We start from the raw sequence: 19,604 nt of genomic DNA on the forward strand, positions 1-19,604 counted from the left end.
CGATTGATTTAACCTACTCTTCTATTAAACATTTTTTCTTCTGTATTATAGTACACTTACTTACTACAATGTATAGTATGAATAGTATTTACTATTATAGTACACTTACTTACTACAATGTATAGTATTTGAATAGTATTTACTATTATAGTACACTTACTTACTACAATGTATAGTATGAATAGTATTTACTATTATAGTACACTTACTTACTACAATGTATAGTATGAATAGTATTTACTATTATAGTACACTTACTTACTACAATGTATAGTATGAATAGTATTTACTATTATTATAGTACACTTACTTACTACAATGTATAGTATGAATAGTATTTACTATTATTATAGTACACTTACTTACTACAATGTATAGTATGAATAGTATTTACTATTATAGTACACTTACTTACTACAATGTATAGTATGAATAGTATTTACTATTATTATCTGATATCTTTCATTAGTTTAATCTCCATCCGGATGATTTATGTGTATATACATATATATGTTTCATGTTGCCTATTGATTTATATATTTTCAATTAGTTAATGTTCTGTTTATTTCCTTATTAACCATTAATGTAAACAAGTTTTGCTACATTGTTCCATTATTGAATAAATAATGTAATGGACTTGTTTGTACTGTACTACTGTATACTACTACCATCACAATAAATAATGTAATGGACTTGTAAGTAAAAACAACTCTTAATATTCAGACTGTTATTTGTGAAGAACAACAAACTATAGGGAAACACACTGCATTTTCTGTGTATTGGTATCATGTGTCAAAAACTACTTAAAACACATTCAGGCCGCCATCACGAAGCCTGTTGATAAAAAAGAAGTTAAACACATTATGAAGTTTACACTTTGCAGATGTTCGATAATTATAAACGCATAAAACTTGCTATATACATCCATAACATATCGATTCTCAATACATTGTTCATTTTAAAACAAATCAAATATAAATATACCAGTGTATATAAATTATAATGAATGAATGATATGGCCAATGGAAACACATTAAAGGATTAAAAGATTGTCCTAAATCTATTTTGTATTGTAATATATAAGTTTGAAATTAAAGAAACATGCATTCAAGTACGAAATTTTAAAAAAAGCTGAAACTTTGTTATAAAACACCAAGATTCAATCAGTCGGTCAGAATACAATGTTTTCATTTCATTTATTTCGTCATGAAAGAACAAAGAAATAACAAAACAAAACAAATGACTGGATAACCAAAAAGGGAAATGAATCACTGTCAATTGGCTCACTAAAATGAAAAAAGAAATGCAATGTTATTGAGCGTGATACTTACTTTCTTTTCTGCTGAATTGCAATCAGTTTGTTACGCTTTAACATGTTATCAACAAGGTCTATTGGTCGTTTTCCTCTGTTGTTCTTGATAGATAAATCTGCACCGTTTAACACAAGAAAAGATGCAATAGCAAAGCCTTTACTATCGTCACCGACTCCTACATTAGCACCTGCTAATAATCCAAGCTGTGAAATCAAGTTAATGTTAATATACTAATACAACAAGATGATTTAAATTTGAACTTGGTGAATTTAGACATCTATTTCCTATAAAGGAATTAAATACTTGGATGGTAAAGTTACATTAACAGTTTCTTGACTGAACCAATGAGGTAACTTTACCATCAAGTATTTACTAATAAAATGTTTGTACAGTATTTATTTTACTGTAGGTATGATTGAGATTGAAGAGGACATCAGTCCTAAATCCGTAAGTTTTACACATACTAACATACAGTAAACTTACTAGTTGCAATTCAGGTGGTAGTGATACCCTACTTATCATCAAAGCAATATGTAGACATGTATCACCGTCATTGTCTCGAATGTTCATGTTTGCACCTCCTTTAACTAGAACTTCGATCACTGTGTTGTTTCCTTTGGTTACTGCATGGTGCAATGGTGTTGAACCACTCTTATCCTGAATGTTTTTATTACACATTGGCTATTGGTCAGATTGAAAATGAAGTTTTAAAAAATGGTATCGAGTCAAAGGGCCGAGCGGTTAAGGCAAGGCAGAGGCCTCGTTTACCATACATATAAAAGAGCAATATCAGGATGGGTTCGAGCTCTACTCGCTCCTACTTGTGGTGAAACAAATTTTCTCGGATAAGAAAAACCGTTAGTCCAGTATACAGTTAACCCAGTTAATCATTCGAGATGATGTGTAGTGGGTAGTGACCCCGGTCAACTGGTCCACAACAACAAGCGCACATGTGTCATTACCACCTATCTGATAGGAGAGTGATTAATCTAAATTCACTATTGCTAATCCTTGGCCATAACAGTACATATTAAACATTATCGAAATTATTTAAATGTAGACTACAACGTTGTTCTTGGGTTGTTGTAGTAAAATAATTAGGGTTGATATAGCTAATGATACATATTACTAAAGTAATAATATTGTCTTGAAAGATCGCTGTCTTACCAGAGAGATGAAATATTTAACAACAGCATGACTATCGTACCTCGCAGCAACGTGCAATGGTGTCAGTCCATCAGTTGCCTTTGTATTTGTAAGTCCTGGCTTTTTCTCAACTATTTTCTTAATTGACCTATGATTCAATTAGTACAAGTACTTAATGTCTTGTGCCTATGATTCAATTAGTACAAGTACTTAATGTCTTGTGCTTTGCGCTCTATTCTACATAAAATGTTTGTATTTGTTCCCTAAAATGTTTCACTATAATATGGAGTTTTACTAAAGCAGGATATAGTATGTACTAACTTTTAAGAATATGTTTATAAGAATATATTTAAGTATAGTATTTATATAATAATAGCTGTGAGTGACATCACAGTGTATATGTGTATTATTTCGTAGTTATGCCTTATCTGTATAGGGTGTATTTATGCCTTATGTATACAATCAAAATTGCATCTCAATGCATCGAAGCGAAAACAAAATTTGATACGCCATCGTCACAAAACGTAGTTCCGTCGAGGTGAATTTCCCGCCGACTGTGTGCCAGTTGAGCATCGGCCATTGGCACATTTCAGACCTCTTTGAACTATATCGTAACATTTAAAGAATGGAATGTTGAAGCAGTGGAGTGGATGGTAACTAGTATTAGTTTGAACATCATTGTGAACTTACATGACATCTCCGTGTGCTGCTGCCGAGTGGATGACTAGTATACCTTTGTTGTTACAAATAAGCAAATCAATACGAGGATTGTTAACTAGTATTGCGGTAACATTACTATGTTTTTGAGATACAGCATCATGGAGTGCTGTGTCTCCATCATTATCCTATTAAACAAAATTAATTAAGAACATGGAAAAGTTAATTCATCAAATAGATAAGAACATTTTTTGGTACAGTAGTAAAGAAAAAAGACGTCCGTGTAACAATTAAAAACTGTTGTATTTTGGTACTTAAAGATACACATATATTTACCAAACCAAAACAATTGTAAGAATGTAAATGAAATGAAATTTTTTTCCCGTTACCTTTATGTTGGGATCACAATTGAAACGCGTTGCCATCAGAACTGTAACGCATTTGTCGAAACCTTTTCTTGATGCTAAATGCAGACACGTGCTTCCATTATTACTGCGAACATTTGCATTACAACTTTTAGAAAGGAGAAACTCGACGATATGAGGATGATTCCTGCAATTTAAAGTCTTAAGTCAATATAAAATATAGAAAACGTTATATAATACACAAACCCACGATATATTTTAAAAATCGTTCACATAATGAAAAGAATAACTCACTCATTGACAGCAAAGAAAATAGCAGTCCATCTATCTTTGTCTGTTTTTTCGATGTTTGCCCCTCCTTGCAGAAGACGGTCGGCAATATTTTTGTGACCTTTACCAGCTGCTGCCATCAATGCTGTGACGTTCTGATGCATTGTATCCACCTATATAACATGCAATATTGTATTAATTTTACATCGTCTCGTAATTTCCAAATTGCAAAGTATATATTGATACAAAAAGTGAAAGATTACCGAAGAAGGATTGCGTCTGATGCATTGGTCAACTGTAGAAAGGTCGCCGTTTGCAGCGGCAGCAACAATCAGTGATACTGTTGACTGGCCGATTAACAACCGAAGAAGTTCTCCCTCTATTCACGAAAAGAAATATTGGTTTATGAATAGTTTTATTAGTAACATGCTATAAACAAATTGTTAGATGGTTAGGGTTAGGACTCACCTAGACTGCTACGACCTGTATAAGATGATGTACCATCTCCACGTGAGACCAGCTCCAGACAAGCAGGGTTAAAGTAGAAATTACGGCCTGTTGAAAAGCTAACATGCACATCCCCATCACTGTCAACTTCCATTACATTTCCAGTTTCCCCAATAGTCTGACGATAACAAGTGATAAGTCGTTTTAAATAACATATAATTTGCTCCTGTCAATTTCCTTAAAGTAAGTTCATTAGGCCTATGTTTTGTGCACTATACCATCACCCACAAAAGTTACATTACAACTGTAACGAAAAAAACTATATGAATTGAAATTCAGTCTTTAAATTGTAACAAATTACAAAGTAACTTCCATAAATGATTCATATTATTTATATATACATATATATATATATAAAGGGCTAGTGTTGCCCGAAAGCTCTGCTAACTTTTCTGGCTGTTTTACTTCTCGTTTTGATTTATCTTTTCGCTTTTATTTTGTATCTCCATTGAGATCCAGCCACTGATACCCACAGCATTGTCATTTGTTCAGTAATTTGCCTTTGGATTTATATTGGTACGGCGGAACAGCACTAGTCCTATAAAATACAAATCAATAGCTACTTTAATTTGTTTACCTGTGTCAATTCAAGGACGAATCCTCCATGACCTGATTGAAGTTTCATCAATGAGTCCATACTTAAACTTGATTTAACTCGGACAACGTCTCCTCTTCGTATCGGTCCATCGTCCGTCTTTGTATCCGTTGTTGAAGATAAGGAGCCTGTGGTTATAAGTTATAGCATTATCTTTAAAACTTTGGCGAAGTACAGTACGTAGTTATAAAGAAAATCAATTGTTATTTTTTATTTTGTGAGGAAATGAAATGCTTACCATAAAGTTTTTTTGATCGTGGACCTTGTTCAATTAGATTAATGCAAGCTGGGTTAAACTTGAATGACCTCCCTCCAAGTGACACAGTTACAGCTTTCGTATCGTCGTCGACGCCTAGAACAGTCCCTGTTTTACCACACACCTTGAATTGAATTATCCCAGTTTGTAAATTTTAGGTACATTTCTCTTATTAAATGTAAACACTGTAACTATGTTATGTATCTTTCTTTACGACTTATCAACTTACCGACTTCATATCTGCATCAAATTCAGTGTAATCTTTCTGCATTTCACGCATTTGGTATTCTTCTATCTTTCTCACACGAACTTTATCCCCCGATGCGAATTTAGTTGTCTTGATTACCGGTGAATTACACTGTTCAGTTGGTTTTTCTTTTTGAGATTGACTCGGATAGGCTGGTGTAGAATAATGTTATGTTTACGTAAGGAAAATGTTAATGGAATAATCAAAATCAAAATGCTAATGAAATGCATAGAACTGCATACTTTAGAATGAAGACAAATGCAGGCTTAAAGTCTTGTTATACTGGGAATGACGACATCAACGGACATATATTTGTTGTTTAAGTAGATTAGTAGACATTAGTAGGCCTAAGTGTATCTAGTGGTTTTACACAACCATAAGTAATAAAACAACAATGCGCATATATAATCGACAATACAAACTCACTAGTCTGAACAAAATCATCTGTTTCATCTGTTTTATTTGTTTTATTTACAAGCTCCAGGCACGCTGGATTGAGGTTCCAAACAGTCGAATCCTGGAATAGTACATTTGGTACATTACCAGCTTTTATTGCTTGTACCGTACCGGTTTTACATCTGACCTATGGAAATTAAATAGCCCTTTGAATTTTACCATGTAAATATTGACAGCAATGAATTTTGAAGGCCTAGACATTTACCTCGAGCATTTTGAACTAGGCCTAGACATTTACCTCAAGCATTTTGTCAACAAAACCACCGAATCCTTCTTGAAGTTCTTCAAATTCACTTTTGTTTATCCATTTTAAACGCACTTCATCACCAACCTTGTAAGATGTTTTAGATCGGGGCATGGATTTTTGTGGCATGGATTGTTGTGGCTTGCTGTGTGTATCTTGTCCCGTTGGTTTTGGATAGGTGCTTTCTATAAATGAAATAAAAAATGTTACAATTCGTCCACTAAAATCAACTCTTTCTAAACTAAGTAATTGAGGGCCTTTTAAATTTAGGAAGTTGCTCGGGCGGATAATACTCTTATTCGAAACTTTTGGAAGAAGTCAAACAAGTTTTTTTAATGTTGCTTTTTACCATTTGATATTTTCTTTAGGAAATCATCATCCTCTGCTTTAGTGACTTTTTCCAAGAGTTTTGGATTGATAGTATAAACTTGACCGTCTAATTTTATTCTCGGGTACACTTCACCCTTATGTGTCAGTATCGTTTCCACTGTACCAGTTTTACCAACAACCTGCAAGCAATCATTAAGAACTATTGTTAGTGATTTGATTTAATTCAACGTATTTTCTTTTCAGTATAAGGAAGATTGCTGCTAACAATCTTAAATTTTTTCTCAATTATTATGGTTTTATGATATTCATCTAGAGGTGCGTGAACTCACTGTATGTATTATTAAGTTTATTGTATGTTTCTACCTTAGATTTTCCTCAAGTTTGTTATGTAGTTTGATGTTGTCGTTTCACGAGTAGTATACGTATGGCCATGTGTGCCAACATAATTATATATTTACAAATATTAAGTCGAAATGCAGCTAGAACCTATTCTAGTACCTACTTTACCTTTGCTAGGTCATCTGAAAATCCTCCATAGTCTGACTGCATCATTCTAAATAGATCTATGCTGACTTTCTTTACAATAACTTGGTCCCCCTCAAGTAGTTCAGCAGACTTAGTCTGTGCTGCTGCTGCCTCAGATGCCTTTACATCTTTGTTGTCACGTGGTTCTAGTATTTAGAAAGTAAATGGAGTAGTATTAATTCTGTTCTCAATTATAAGGCTGGAACATGAAAACATAACTTGAAAGTAAATATCATTACTCGCATTATATTTTATATTTTTATACAGTAGTAGGCCTATTTGGGTTTTAAGCTAAATTCTCAGTTTTCCAAAAAAGTTTTTTTGTTGTAGTCTGCAAACATCTTTGTGCAGGTTTGATTAAATCAATCGATATATTGTTTATCTTAGATTAGCCATTACCAAACTATTTTACACATAGGCATGGCATTGTCAATGTTTTGTGAAAGTACTTTATATGAGATGTGTTGTTATACATACTGACATAAGCAAGATGGTCTCGGTAATAGGTATCTCCTTTTCTCTCTTTGACAAATTTCAGGTCAACAGCACCATCATAGCCAACACGGTAGCCTTTAATACTACCATTCTTCCATTCAACTCTGGCACCGCTTCTCCAAGATGTCTTGTTCCAATTGGCAATCAATTTTACAACACCAGTGTCACCACCTGAAATAAAACCATTTCAAATATAGTTCCAATGCCATGTAAGTTTTCTTTTCATCGATATCTACCCCATCAATAATAATGTACAGATAAAATAAGTCGCAATATTTGCGCATTCTTTGTACGCCAGTGGGTATACAAATAAATAGGCCTATAAATACCTCTCCAACGTATCTCTATTTTGTTTTCACATTCTCGCTAAGTATACGAACTCAAAGGTCTGTAATTAATGCCGTTGCCTCATCATAAATCTGGTGATAAAACTTTGTTGGCAGTAAACTAACTAGATACGCATTTATCAGCTTCCTAAACAAATATTCTTTTGTCAACAATATTTATTAAGCTAAACAATTTCTAAGTAAATGTCAACGAGAAAGATAATACATAAATGATAATGCAGCACAGTGTAAGCACATAGTATCATACATCATGAATGAATTATAAATATTTAAAGAATGAAGAACGTATGAACATAATCAATCAATAATCGCGATAGTAAGCGAGACATCCTCGATTCGATTCTTGTAATGCTATATGACGTCATGGCTGAATAGACAAAAAAGGTGTAAACCTACCATCCTGATCACCCCATTTCCAATGTTTTCCTCGAGTAACTTCTGCACCCGCACAAATGCCCCAAGCCTGCAACACCACTGATCCGTGTCGTTTACCAACAAAGACTCTAAAAAAGTAAATAAAGCATAATGTTTTCCGCATTCCAGAATGTGGATTTTAACGCACTAATAATCACTAATAATGAATGTGGATTTTAACGCACTAATAATCACTAATAATGAATGTGGATTTTAACGCACTAATAATCACTAATAATGAATCGCAATTTGGTGATCTAGTCCTAGTCTACCAGAGAAAAGTGGTGGAAGTACTAATTTTATTCTTCCATGGTTTTACGCCTATTGACTTTTCTTATAGCATGGAGACGCTTATGTTGAATGCAATTTCTGATCTTTTTTGTGAAGAAAGCATACATGATTTCGTCTTTTTTATCTAATACCGTAATTAATATCAAAATAACCTTTGACCTCCATCATGAGTTATTCTGAGGAATTGATGATCCATTTCATGTTCTTGCTTCATGTAACAGAGATTACAAAGATCATAGTTTGAACAATCGTTGCATTTCCATCTTACACCAAGAAAAGCTTCCTTACTGCAGGCACCACAAGTCACATTTGCATGAGTAGCACCTACAACAAATAATAATGATACCTTATACAAATTAAATAATTTTATTGCAATCTTCATATAGTAGTTTATAATTGTTTTTATGAAATGCATTTTTGTACTGTACATGTATTGTCGAGGGCCCCATTGATCTTTGCTGGATCGGATAAGTTACCCTCATGAAACATGGTTGGATTTTTAGTTTGGGGTTTTCGTATTCATCTTCCACAATCTTAATTTAGGAAAATAAGTTAGTGGTCTCTTTAAGAACTGCTCTCGTGTATACGGACCACCAAATTTTTATTTAAAAAATAATACTAAAATCTGAACAAGGGTTTTCATTTTTTAACTTTTTTTTCTATAAAAAGAATTGTCCATAATTACCCATCATACTAATGTCCAGGAACTATTTGGCCTATCTTACCTGTTGGTGCGTTATCGTAGACCAGTAACTCTCCTTTCTCTCCGATTTCACAAACCGTTTCATTTCCGTTATCCCACACCACGTAGGATTTTTCTGAGAACGTTGGCTTGTCTTCTGGTTCGAAGATAGTTCCTAGGTGACCTTCACCTCCATCTAGTTTACCTTGCTTCCAAAAAGCACTGCGTACGACTCGAGTACCCGAACTCATTTCGCCTCGAGTTTTTTTACATTTACATCAATTCTACCAAGTATTCAGTGTTTTTATATTACCAGTCAGTTTGTAAAGTCCACTAAATGTACCGATATACTAGAACAGAAATTAGTATTATATATGGTAATATATTTTTAAATCAACATGCATATTGATATTCACAATTAAACGGATGGGCGCTGTAAAGAATATCTATGCGATTGTATTGGCAAACTAACCTAACTAGATAAATAGCATATCTAGACAAGTTGTGTCCCTTTACGTCAAAGGAGCATATTGTATCTATTTAACCGGAATTGTGACCGAACAATAATTAATAAGTATAATACTGCAGATTTCAAAACCAGATCGTGGGTTTTTACATGTTCGTATTGCTATACAATTTGATGCTAAAAATAGATCATGTAATGTTGCATACGATTACCTTAACAAAGAGACGGCGTAGGCTGGCCTATAGTAAGGTTCGATTGCCTATTTAATGGCTTTATTCGCAGGTTTTATTAAATACAACCTCTAAATATATTCAAATGACGATAAGGCGAACCTATGCTTTTAATTGATTTTATATTGTAAATCATTATGAAGTGAGTTTCAGGTACGTAGTAGGTTTCGACGGCATTAATATGCTTTGCGAAATTTAGATTTAACGCATTTGCATCTGAATAATTACTGCAAAACCCGTAAATTATCTATTGTAAATGAAAAATAATACATGCAAAACAACACAACTTACATATATGTATGCCTGTACAATGATAGTTGCCTGTGTTGCTATTGCGCTACGTTATGAAAAATAAAATGTACCAGGAATAACCCAATAATGACGTCATGTTTTGTTATATTCACTGACGAAGTCTCCTTTGTGATTGGCTATGAGCAGAACAACACTTTCAACGCAATACATCTCTTATTTTGGGGGTGCGTTAATCCAAAAATATTTCTGGGAATATTAAGATCGATTACGGAGCTAGTGTTTACAAACATCAAGGTAACGTAACATCATTATTTTCTTCTTTATTCAGCTTTGTACACAACACAACAGCAATATCAACATGAACCTGTTGCTCTAGCCTAATTGAATGATCAGTAGACTTATACTCTAAATTGATAGAAAACATAAATGTATTAATTAAGGTTTATCTTAGGAGGAGAGTCTATCTTCACTCTGATTATTCTTACAACGCATTTGATAAATTCTGTAAAAGCTATTTAAGCTTCTCATGGGAAAAACGGTCTTCGTTGAAATATTCCCAATGAATGGTATTGTTGCTTGTATAGTTTCATTTTCTTTTAGTTTTTCTTTTTTTTTCTCTCACCGCACCGCATGTTGTGAGTGCCACCGATCAAAAGGTGAATGGGCCAACAAATAAATAAATAAATAGTAATAGACTGGATTCCTATCAATAATTTGAATTCTTATGGCTAAAAACTGCTTTTCCAACAACCTTTATTCAGAACCTGCTTGTATGTGCTAATAAAAGAGTTAACATTACACCACCACCATTCCTTAATACGTTATATTTCATGTTAAAATCTTTTTTGATGGATTTATGAAAATTCTATAGTCCAAACTCCAGTTTAAACACATAGTCATCATCGGAACGTTTTAGATTGTCAATAGCATATAGTGTCTCAGCCTTTAGTTTCATTATAAATGTAGTTATTGTTGAACCAGAAGTTGAACTTTGTACAATACAGACCCCCGATATGGTATCATACCATTATCGCGAGTTATTTGCATTCATTGTATACACTCAAGGAAACGGTGCGAAAATGATTGGTTTATTTGCTCAGAATAAACGCCACAATAGAATATCAATAAACATGGATGCCGTTGTCTGGAATTCCCCATTATATGTTTATGAGTTATAAATAACTATACCTATAGACGAATATGTATATTATAATCAATTCAGGTAAACAGTATAGTGTTATTTATACTTCTACAATTCAGCTAAACAGTGTTATTTATTATTGAAAGTATGTCTTTTATTAGGAATAACTGCCAGACACTCATGCGTGTCTCATTCTGATCAGATCATTTTTGGTCGGACGTGTTTGTGTGTTGTTTTTAAAATCATGAGCGGAATTCGTGTTGTACGGGGCCCTGATTGGAATTGGGGCGTGCAAGATGGCGGTGAGGGTCATGTGGGTACTATCGTTTTTCCAAAGGAGACAGACGAGCGTAAGTCGGGTCTAATTATTTTTATATCACATTGTATCAATCCTAGATAGAATACTTTACTGCATTGAACAATGTATTTTGCTTGAGATATAATGTATAAATAATGTGGAGTAAAATCGCTGCCAATACATGTCAAGTTTACATAAATACCTTTTTTAATGACAGTTAAATCGAACGCAACTTTCGTAAATTGGGATAAGGGTTTGCGTGCAAATTACCGTACGGGACATGGTCAGAAGTTTGATTTGTTGGTGTTTGATACTGCCCCTGCAGGTGAGTTATGTTATTTAATTATATAAATTTAAATATAATATTGACGAGACTCGGCATTGCAAGAAACACTGACTACTGTACTTTCCATCTGGAATAATAATTAAACACTAGAACATAATCATTTTGCATTCAGCATGATTCTATTGTTAGAAATGTGATTTTTTTTCCGTAATATATGTTATTGTGAAGGGCTATTTAACTGTGTCATCTTGATCAGTTTAATTCTATTAACTGAATATGTATTAAACAGGAATCACACATAGCACTGTACAGTGTGATGGGTGTCAGTGTGATCCTCTTCGTGGGATGAGATGGAAATGTAATGACTGCCATAACTATGACCTGTGTAGTGCTTGCTACATGTCAGACAAGCACGATAAATCGCATACATTCATGCGTTTTGACGCACCGCATCTTGATTGGTATGTATATAGCAAATGCCGACTCTGTATCAAAGTATAGTATAGAACTACTGTGTGGTTAGCCCCATAGAGTAAAGATGCAACACACACAACAAAAACATGACAAGCATGCAGATACATTTAGGACACCGCACTAAAATTACTGAGTCTACCTTATTGTAGAAAAGGGAAAAATCTCAATGTAGTCGATCCACCATAGTCACTGTCAGATGAAATTATCATAAGATTGTATCTTCTTCATCTTTTTCATTCTTTTATTTTATTTTGGTTTAAATTATTGTTTTGTTTGTTCACAGTGTTGCGGTCCCTAAACGTGTTGGTGCCGTTAAATGTCAAGCATGGGGTATATTCGAAGGAGCAACAGTTGTCAGGGGACCAGATTGGCAATATTCTGATCAAGATGGTAACGATAACATACGAATAATTAAATAATAAAACAAAACGATCAGTTGCTTAAATTTCATTATTTTTCATTTAATACAAAATTCTGAATTTTTTTATTTCTGAATATATATATATATCAATTTTCCTTTTTCAAATGTTGCATCAAATTTTAATAGGCTATATCATAAAAAACAATACTCTATATAATATTTGTAAGGTGGAACGGGTCAAGTTGGTGAAGTAAAATCAATTATGGATTGGAAGGAAAACTCACCAAAAAGTGGGGCAAAAGTGGACTGGCCAAACGGTAAATCCAATAACTACCGTGTTGGATTTGGAGGAAAAGTAGACGTTGAGTACAGCATGGAGGCAAGTGGAGGATTCTTCTACAGAGATCACCTTCCAAAATTTGGTAATTCTACTTTAATGTATTTACAACCATATGAACAAAAATGGACCGTTAATTGCCATCTGAAATTATTCCACCTGAATAAGCATATTGAATGCTTAGTAATGAATATTTCTTTCGTTCGTGCTAAGGTAAATCATGCTGCCGTGGTTGGTTGATTGTATTGTTTCCAAACTCTAAAAAAATAACACATCAGTAATTATTGTTTATGCTATATTTATTTTCTTCGAACATTCTATTTCCAATTTATCCATTTACAATTTATACATTTACAGTATGGATAATCGCCAATAACATTACATAAGTACTTGCTCTATATTTATCTTTACTTATAAACCAGACTATATTATAGGGTCCAATAATATATGTTTTGACGTAGTGATATAAAATAAACTCTGAGGCAATGCATTATGATATATGATATTTCAAACTTTATTTGTTCATCTTCAATCCTAATGATAATAAAATTATTTATCACATATTACAAATAGAGTACAGTAACTAAAAATAACTAATATATAATATTGTGTATGTTTCTTATCTTGCAAAGATATGAAGTACTACCGGGTCCTTTTCCCAATGGATGCTTCTGTGACGGTGAGGGATTTACCATTAGAGACACTGCGCAGACTCCAACAGGATCGGTGTGGATGGCAAGACGCTATGATTTCGGTTAGTTTGTTGTTCTATAACAACTTATTCAAAGTACATAACAAAAGTAAACTTCTATGAAACATTGATTTTAAGATGCTAATGATCATTTATGATGTAATATAGCTTAACCTTAAATGTGCTTCTTATTCATATCTAAACTTGCAATTGTTCGTTTAGGATAAATCTGGAATAGATAGGAATAGTTTCCTGTTTTTATATAATAGGGATTTTTGTTTTCTTGCTTTATATTAGAACCCATTCATTGTATAATTATGCGAAAGATGTTTTCTTAACTATTTGACACAGACTGCAGGGAAAGACGGTACTGTTATAGCTGCTGCTAAAGACGGTGATATCAAAGTGAAAACCGAAGTTGGCACGTGGTTTTACAACCCAATCTGCTTAGAACCGACTGATGCTGGTGGTGACGATGGTAAGTCGTTGCTTGTGATGTCCTTGTGCGATTTGTGGTAAAACGACAACGAATGGCAATGGTTGCAGGGTTAAGTCTTGTTTTACAGTCAGCGATAGTGGAAGTCACACTCCATTGCATTGCCTTAAGTATATTCTGAACTTTATTAAGCATGGTTAGGCCTACTAATAATATAACATACATTGTTTCTTAGGTGACCCTGATACTGGCGATCTTCTACGGGCTCTAGTGGGAATGGCACTAATTGAACGTTTGGGCCAAGATCTGTTAGGCGCACTCGATGGTGGGGTCCCAGACTCCGGACACGGAGCCATGATCAAAGCAGCTGCCGATGGTGATGCGGATGCTCTTAAACGCCTCATCGATTCTAATCCAACTTGGGTAAGTTTGTTTGGTCACTATATGGAGGCAATTTGTGAAGTCAATCGACAATCGTCGTGACTTTTCCTACTCTAGCCTACTCTAAATGTTCTGTCTGGAAATTGTTAAATCTTCTACCATCAAACGCGTATTACAATTCAGTTTAACTGTTACATTATGTCTAACTATTTTTAGGTTGATAAGAAGACAAAGGACATGACTGCATTACATGTAGCGGCTCATCAAGGACACTTGGATTGCATACGGACTTTGGTTAAGGCTAATGCCACATTGAATGTCCGTGACGAAAATCAGCTCACACCTCTTCATTTCTCCATTATTGGGTTGGTATATTGTCATGTTTGGCGCGGATCCTATGTCATAGATATTATATTTATAAAATACACCATAGACAAATATTATTAATATTATAGCAATATCTAATATTCAGAATTGAAGTGTGTAAAGGTCATCACTTTACATTTTATGATGGTAAAAATACAGTGTTTTTAAAAGTGTTTAGCAACATTAGATCATACAAATATCTTGTACATTAGCCTAAGGTAATCTCCACTTTGAAACCACGACTAGAGAACTAAAACATTTGCCATAACACTGATTCCATTGAATGGTTTGGAAAAGATAATTATTAATGACAATACATGCTTACGTTTTCTCTCTCGTAGAAATGAAGCCAATGCTACCGAATTACTACTAAGTAGTGGTAGCACCGTTGACGCTGCCGACAAAAATGGTCTAACACCACTCCACTTGTGTGCGCTCCAAGGCAAAACAGAGTGCGCACGATTGTTACTTAGAGATATGTTCTACTGCGACAGAAACGCTCAGGTAACAAAAAATAGTTTAACAAATTATTTGTTAATGTACATTTGAACTCGATGTGTACGTAGAATTCTTGAATTAGAACTACAGGTATATCCTTGTGTTTTTTTTTAAACACAAGGATATACCTGTAGTTCTAATTCAAAAATTTAAACATTGTTAATGATAAGTTTTTGTTATTCCTTTTTTAGGATAAGGATGGTGACACACCACTCCACTGCGCTATACTTAAAGATGAAAAAAACATGATCAATATATTGGTTCATGACAGAAACACTGATTGCAAAATCCAAAACAACCGAGGGTTTAATGCACTTCAATGGGCCTCACTGAAAGATAATGTCCAGTAAGTAATCGTGGTAACGATGATGCCATAACGAAATCTGGTGATGTTTGTATATAGAGCATTTACAGGTTTGGTGAAATTGCTGTCCTCATTTCAACAAGAAATAGCTATTCGGTAGCTAATCGACTAAAGCCCCCGTATCACAAGTTTTATTTATTCATTCATTTATTCAAAAATATCGTGGTCGCAGCACGAGGCTGAATTACAATTTATATTCATATAAACAATAATTTTAAAATACACATAAGAAATATCAAAAACATTCAAATATCAAAATAATTATAAGTATACAAATAAAAAATAGAAAATTGCAAAAACCAAATGTTATTTAATCCTGGTTATCTTCTGACCTGCCTTAAAAACGACATACTTGCTGTAGGCTACTACTGTGTGGCGATCCATAGTATCATTACAAATAATTATCAGTTTACTCTGTGCATTTTGTTTACGAATATATTCCCATTTGTTGCGTGTAATTATTAAATGTGTTTCATTTCAGTGCTGTCAGACGTATTTTGGACAAATGTCCTGACATTGCCAATTACAAGATGGACGACGGGGGACACGCTGCCCTTCACATTGCAGCAATCAATGACCACACTAACATTGTTAAAGTTCTGATTCAGCAGGTACGCTTGCCTTTTCCCTACGCGAAGTTGATTAACCACAAAAGAACATATAGACAGCATTCATTCATATTGTTACGTTTCACGGAAGACTGTACCGTTAAATCTTTGTTATTATTATTTAAACATGGACCCTTTTAATTAAAGATCCAAAACAAAACGGTGCCGTTTCCGTTCCGGAGCCTTTTTCTTGATTTCCTCTGATGCAAATGGTTGTTTATTATATTTGTCTTATTTCAAGGGTAAAGCCGATGTTGATGTACAAAATGCTAAGAAGCGAACACCGCTCCATCTCGCTGTTGAAAAAGGGATGCTGAAAATGATCGAATTACTGGTAAAAAATGGTGCAAATGTGAACGCACAGGACGAAGAAGGAGATACAGCACTTCACGAGTTACATATCAGAGCTTCTGGCAGACAGTTAATGGGAGGAGGCCTAGGCCTATTAGGATTGGTAAGTGTCACATAATACACAACGTAATGGAATTACGACATATAACAATTTACTGAGAGTAACTAAAAAGTAGGGCCTTATTGATAATATTAGACATTGTCCACCGTGATGTTTAATTGTTAAATAGTTCGTTTCATTAAATTGACTATTTTACAGCTTTTGAACGCGGCTGGTGGTGATGATGCTCTTGGCAAGGAAAAGGCTATTGCCATCGGTAAATATCTTATTGAAAATGGCGCTGATATTTATCTGAAAAATAAAAAAAATATGTCAATACTGGATTGCATAATTGACCGCCAAACCAAGGAAGCAGTTAAAGTTGCCTATGAAAACAGCAGGTTGGTTATTATCATTTGTCTGTTTCTATAGATTACATATTTTAAATACCGAATATTAGTAACTATGTGTTTTTCTTTATACAAATAACTTATTTTTATTTTATTCCTCAGAAAGCAAAAAGCATCAAAATGTCTCGTTATGTAAAACAGCTCAGTTTCAGTTTACGAATTCCATCTTGAAGCAGAAGATCTTCACCCAAATAGAACATTCTCGTACAAATTTGGTTAAATTTACTAACAGAGCCTCTTCGCAACATAAAGCAAATTAGGATAATAATGTATATACATAATATTATATTGTTTAAAGGTTTATGGAAATTTCCTTTTCGAAACAGATGATACTGCAAACTTACCTTTATTAAAGTGTACATAATTGTTTGTAGTGAACTTAAAGTATTTTAAGCGGTAAGATCATGTTTAATGAATTTTAATTTGGATAGTACACACATCACACTCATCACACTCATGACACACATAACATCATAATACATGACTATAGATTATTTTATTACGTGTAGAAATAAAACTTTGAAAATTAATATAAAATATAAGAGTCAAAATCGAACCCGTTTGTTGCGAACTAATATTTTTTAATATATATTTTATGTCTTTAGCAATATTTTATTTATTTTAATACATTTTAAACTGAGATTTTAAATATGTATAACACTAGACTGTACAATATAATCACTATTATCCAATAAATAAAACACTAACTTATCATTGTTACGTTCGAGGAGTATAATGAATGACCTATACACCTACTGGGCTTTAAACAAATAATTATTATACCAATACTTTCAATTCAATTCAATTCAACTTTCGTATACGCCAGCTACTATTAAATTTAGTTTAATACAGTATATCTGTTCTATTGTTGAACATTTTTGAAACATAGAGATACCAGGTTTTCAGAAATTTATACTTGAATGTAGGCTTACATTACTGCTCTTCTCTGGTATCACAAAGTGCGAGCCAGTGAGGCATACAATTCATGCAGGTATAACGGTTATTCAACACAACAAGATCATAAAATATAAACAGCGTGAGCCATACACAAGTCAATTTTTACAATTTATAATGACACTATAACGCGAGTGTTTTTAGGGCGCTAAATATAAAGTTTGTGAGATCGAATAAAAGTGGCGTGGCTCCCTGCTTAAACTTAAGAATGATTAATACAATCAGTATGTTCATAAACGTGATGTGAATACAATGTACTCAAGTGCACCCAATTTGGCACCAGGCGAGCACAGTGGTATAAAATAGAAAAAATTCACGGAATGTTAATATCTTTTCGTATGTTAATACACTGTGCTCAAGTGGACCCAACTTGGAGCCAGTCTGGAGCACAGTTTTATAAAATAGAAATAAGTCACTGAATTTTAATATCTTTTCGTATTAAGCATATTTGAATACCTACCGGTATGGTACCATGCATGTTCGACAATACAGTGTCAATATCTCTATTAAAAAAAAAACAATATTAAAAAAAAAAATTTCCGTCGAGGTTTGAACCCCAGCCGATAGCACTCAAAATTGACTGAGCATTCACCGATTACGCCACCAAGTACATGACTGAAAAGCTGATAATAGTCTATTTATACGTGTATTACGTAATTGATCATTACGTCATAAATATCCTATTAACCTTGCTAAAACCAAAATGATCAGTTAGCTCAGTCGTCTGAGCGTCGTGTTAACAACACGTATGTCGTGGGTTCGATTCCCACGCTGGTCGGTGGAATAGAGTTAAGGCTATGCGAGCCGCTGTGTTTGGGTTCACAGTACGGCCCCCTTTCCACCACACATCATGAGGCGACAACATCAATGCATCTGATGATGTGGTGGAAACGACCCGAAAAGGCTGTGGCAGGGCCTTAGTGCTGAGGCAGGGCCTTAGTGCTGAGACAGGGAGAGCACATTTACCATCTTTTTTTTTGGCTCTCGAAAACTGCTTTGGTGGTTTAAATTTTATGTTTAGCGCCCTCAATTTATTTTAATGTTAAAAAAGGGAATTAATTCTTTTCGTCGTTACGTGTTTAGAAGAGAATTAATTTTATCTCATCGTAGTTTGGTATGCCGTGCGTTTGTTATGCAAATGAGTGTGCACATGTGCTGTGGGAAAGATGGTATTGTTAGTTATTCGCGATCAAAACTGTTCAATTTTTATTTTGTTAATCTTTTACATTAGAATTATAATTCTACCGTTACACATTATAGTGTATTTTTAAATATCCGTTTCATGCAAGATATTGTATTGTAGGCCTACTAGTTGTGGATAAAAGTTTATGGCAGAATAAATAAATATGTTTTAAGCAGATCTTCGAAATTGAAGCATATATGAAGTCGATTTTTTTTTTAAACCCAACCTACAATTCGCATCTGGATAGTTGAAATTTCAAATTCAAATTCAAATATTCTTTATTCATCATCAATCATGAAAATATACAACAATATATGAGAACATAAAATAAAGGTGA

The 19,604-nt window shown here is 33.8% G+C and overlaps 2 protein-coding genes across 4 annotated transcripts; one reads left to right on the forward strand and one right to left on the reverse strand.

Moving 5' to 3' along the window:
- Positions 1-181: 181 nt before the first annotated feature.
- LOC140044383 (uncharacterized) lies at positions 182-10,169 on the reverse strand. Of its 2 annotated transcripts, XM_072088863.1 has the most exons (21): positions 10,128-10,169; positions 9,184-9,490; positions 8,611-8,782; positions 8,150-8,256; positions 7,389-7,577; positions 6,894-7,057; positions 6,406-6,565; positions 6,051-6,241; positions 5,783-5,939; positions 5,339-5,508; positions 5,092-5,233; positions 4,836-4,981; positions 4,220-4,376; positions 4,015-4,130; positions 3,776-3,924; positions 3,506-3,668; positions 3,150-3,304; positions 2,481-2,607; positions 1,797-1,994; positions 1,332-1,516; positions 182-834 (listed from the first exon to the last, which is right to left on the reverse strand). In XM_072088863.1, the coding sequence occupies exons 2-21, from the start codon at positions 9,389-9,391 to the stop codon at positions 804-806; spliced, it is 3,087 nt and encodes a 1,028-aa protein (XP_071944964.1). In that variant the 5' UTR covers positions 9,392-9,490; positions 10,128-10,169; the 3' UTR covers positions 182-803. The 2 variants fall into 2 exon arrangements, with proteins under 2 accessions (XP_071944964.1, XP_071944965.1); XM_072088864.1 differs by lacking the exon at positions 10,128-10,169 and having other exon boundaries at positions 9,184-9,603.
- On the forward strand, positions 9,959-17,686 carry LOC140044384 (E3 ubiquitin-protein ligase MIB1-like). Of its 2 annotated transcripts, none has more exons than XM_072088866.1 (16): positions 9,959-9,978; positions 11,391-11,579; positions 11,745-11,852; positions 12,103-12,274; positions 12,571-12,677; positions 12,876-13,070; positions 13,618-13,739; positions 14,028-14,154; positions 14,348-14,535; positions 14,710-14,858; positions 15,201-15,363; positions 15,549-15,703; positions 16,203-16,332; positions 16,571-16,783; positions 16,940-17,121; positions 17,233-17,686. In XM_072088866.1, the coding sequence occupies exons 2-16, from the start codon at positions 11,474-11,476 to the stop codon at positions 17,264-17,266; spliced, it is 2,151 nt and encodes a 716-aa protein (XP_071944967.1). In that variant the 5' UTR covers positions 9,959-9,978; positions 11,391-11,473; the 3' UTR covers positions 17,267-17,686. The 2 variants fall into 2 exon arrangements, with proteins under 2 accessions (XP_071944967.1, XP_071944966.1); XM_072088865.1 differs by lacking the exon at positions 9,959-9,978 and adding an exon at positions 10,266-10,382.
- Positions 17,687-19,604: the final 1,918 nt, after the last annotated feature.

This window comes from Antedon mediterranea, chromosome 3, assembly GCF_964355755.1.
Source record: "Antedon mediterranea chromosome 3, ecAntMedi1.1, whole genome shotgun sequence".
In the NCBI taxonomy this organism is placed as follows: Eukaryota; Metazoa; Echinodermata; class Crinoidea; order Comatulida; family Antedonidae; genus Antedon; species Antedon mediterranea.

What these genes read in the sequence shown, in the direction of transcription:
- LOC140044383 (XM_072088863.1), bottom strand. Translation starts at nt 9,391, where the DNA reads ATGAGTTCGGGTACTCGAGTCGTACGCAGTGCTTTTTGGAAGCAAGGT. An exon ending in GAAATGGGGTGATCAGGATG is followed by an intron (nt 7,578 to 8,149) that starts GTAGGTTTACAC and finishes GTTTTATTTCAG; the next exon opens with GTGGTGACACTGGTGTTGTA. An exon ending in AGATGATTTTGTTCAGACTA is followed by an intron (nt 5,509 to 5,782) that starts GTGAGTTTGTAT and finishes ATTCTACACCAG; the next exon opens with CCTATCCGAGTCAATCTCAA.
- LOC140044384 (XM_072088866.1), top strand. Translation starts at nt 11,474, where the DNA reads ATGAGCGGAATTCGTGTTGTACGGGGCCCTGATTGGAATTGGGGCGTG. An exon ending in TCACTGAAAGATAATGTCCA is followed by an intron (nt 15,704 to 16,202) that starts GTAAGTAATCGT and finishes GTTTCATTTCAG; the next exon opens with TGCTGTCAGACGTATTTTGG. An exon ending in TTAAAGTTCTGATTCAGCAG is followed by an intron (nt 16,333 to 16,570) that starts GTACGCTTGCCT and finishes TCTTATTTCAAG; the next exon opens with GGTAAAGCCGATGTTGATGT.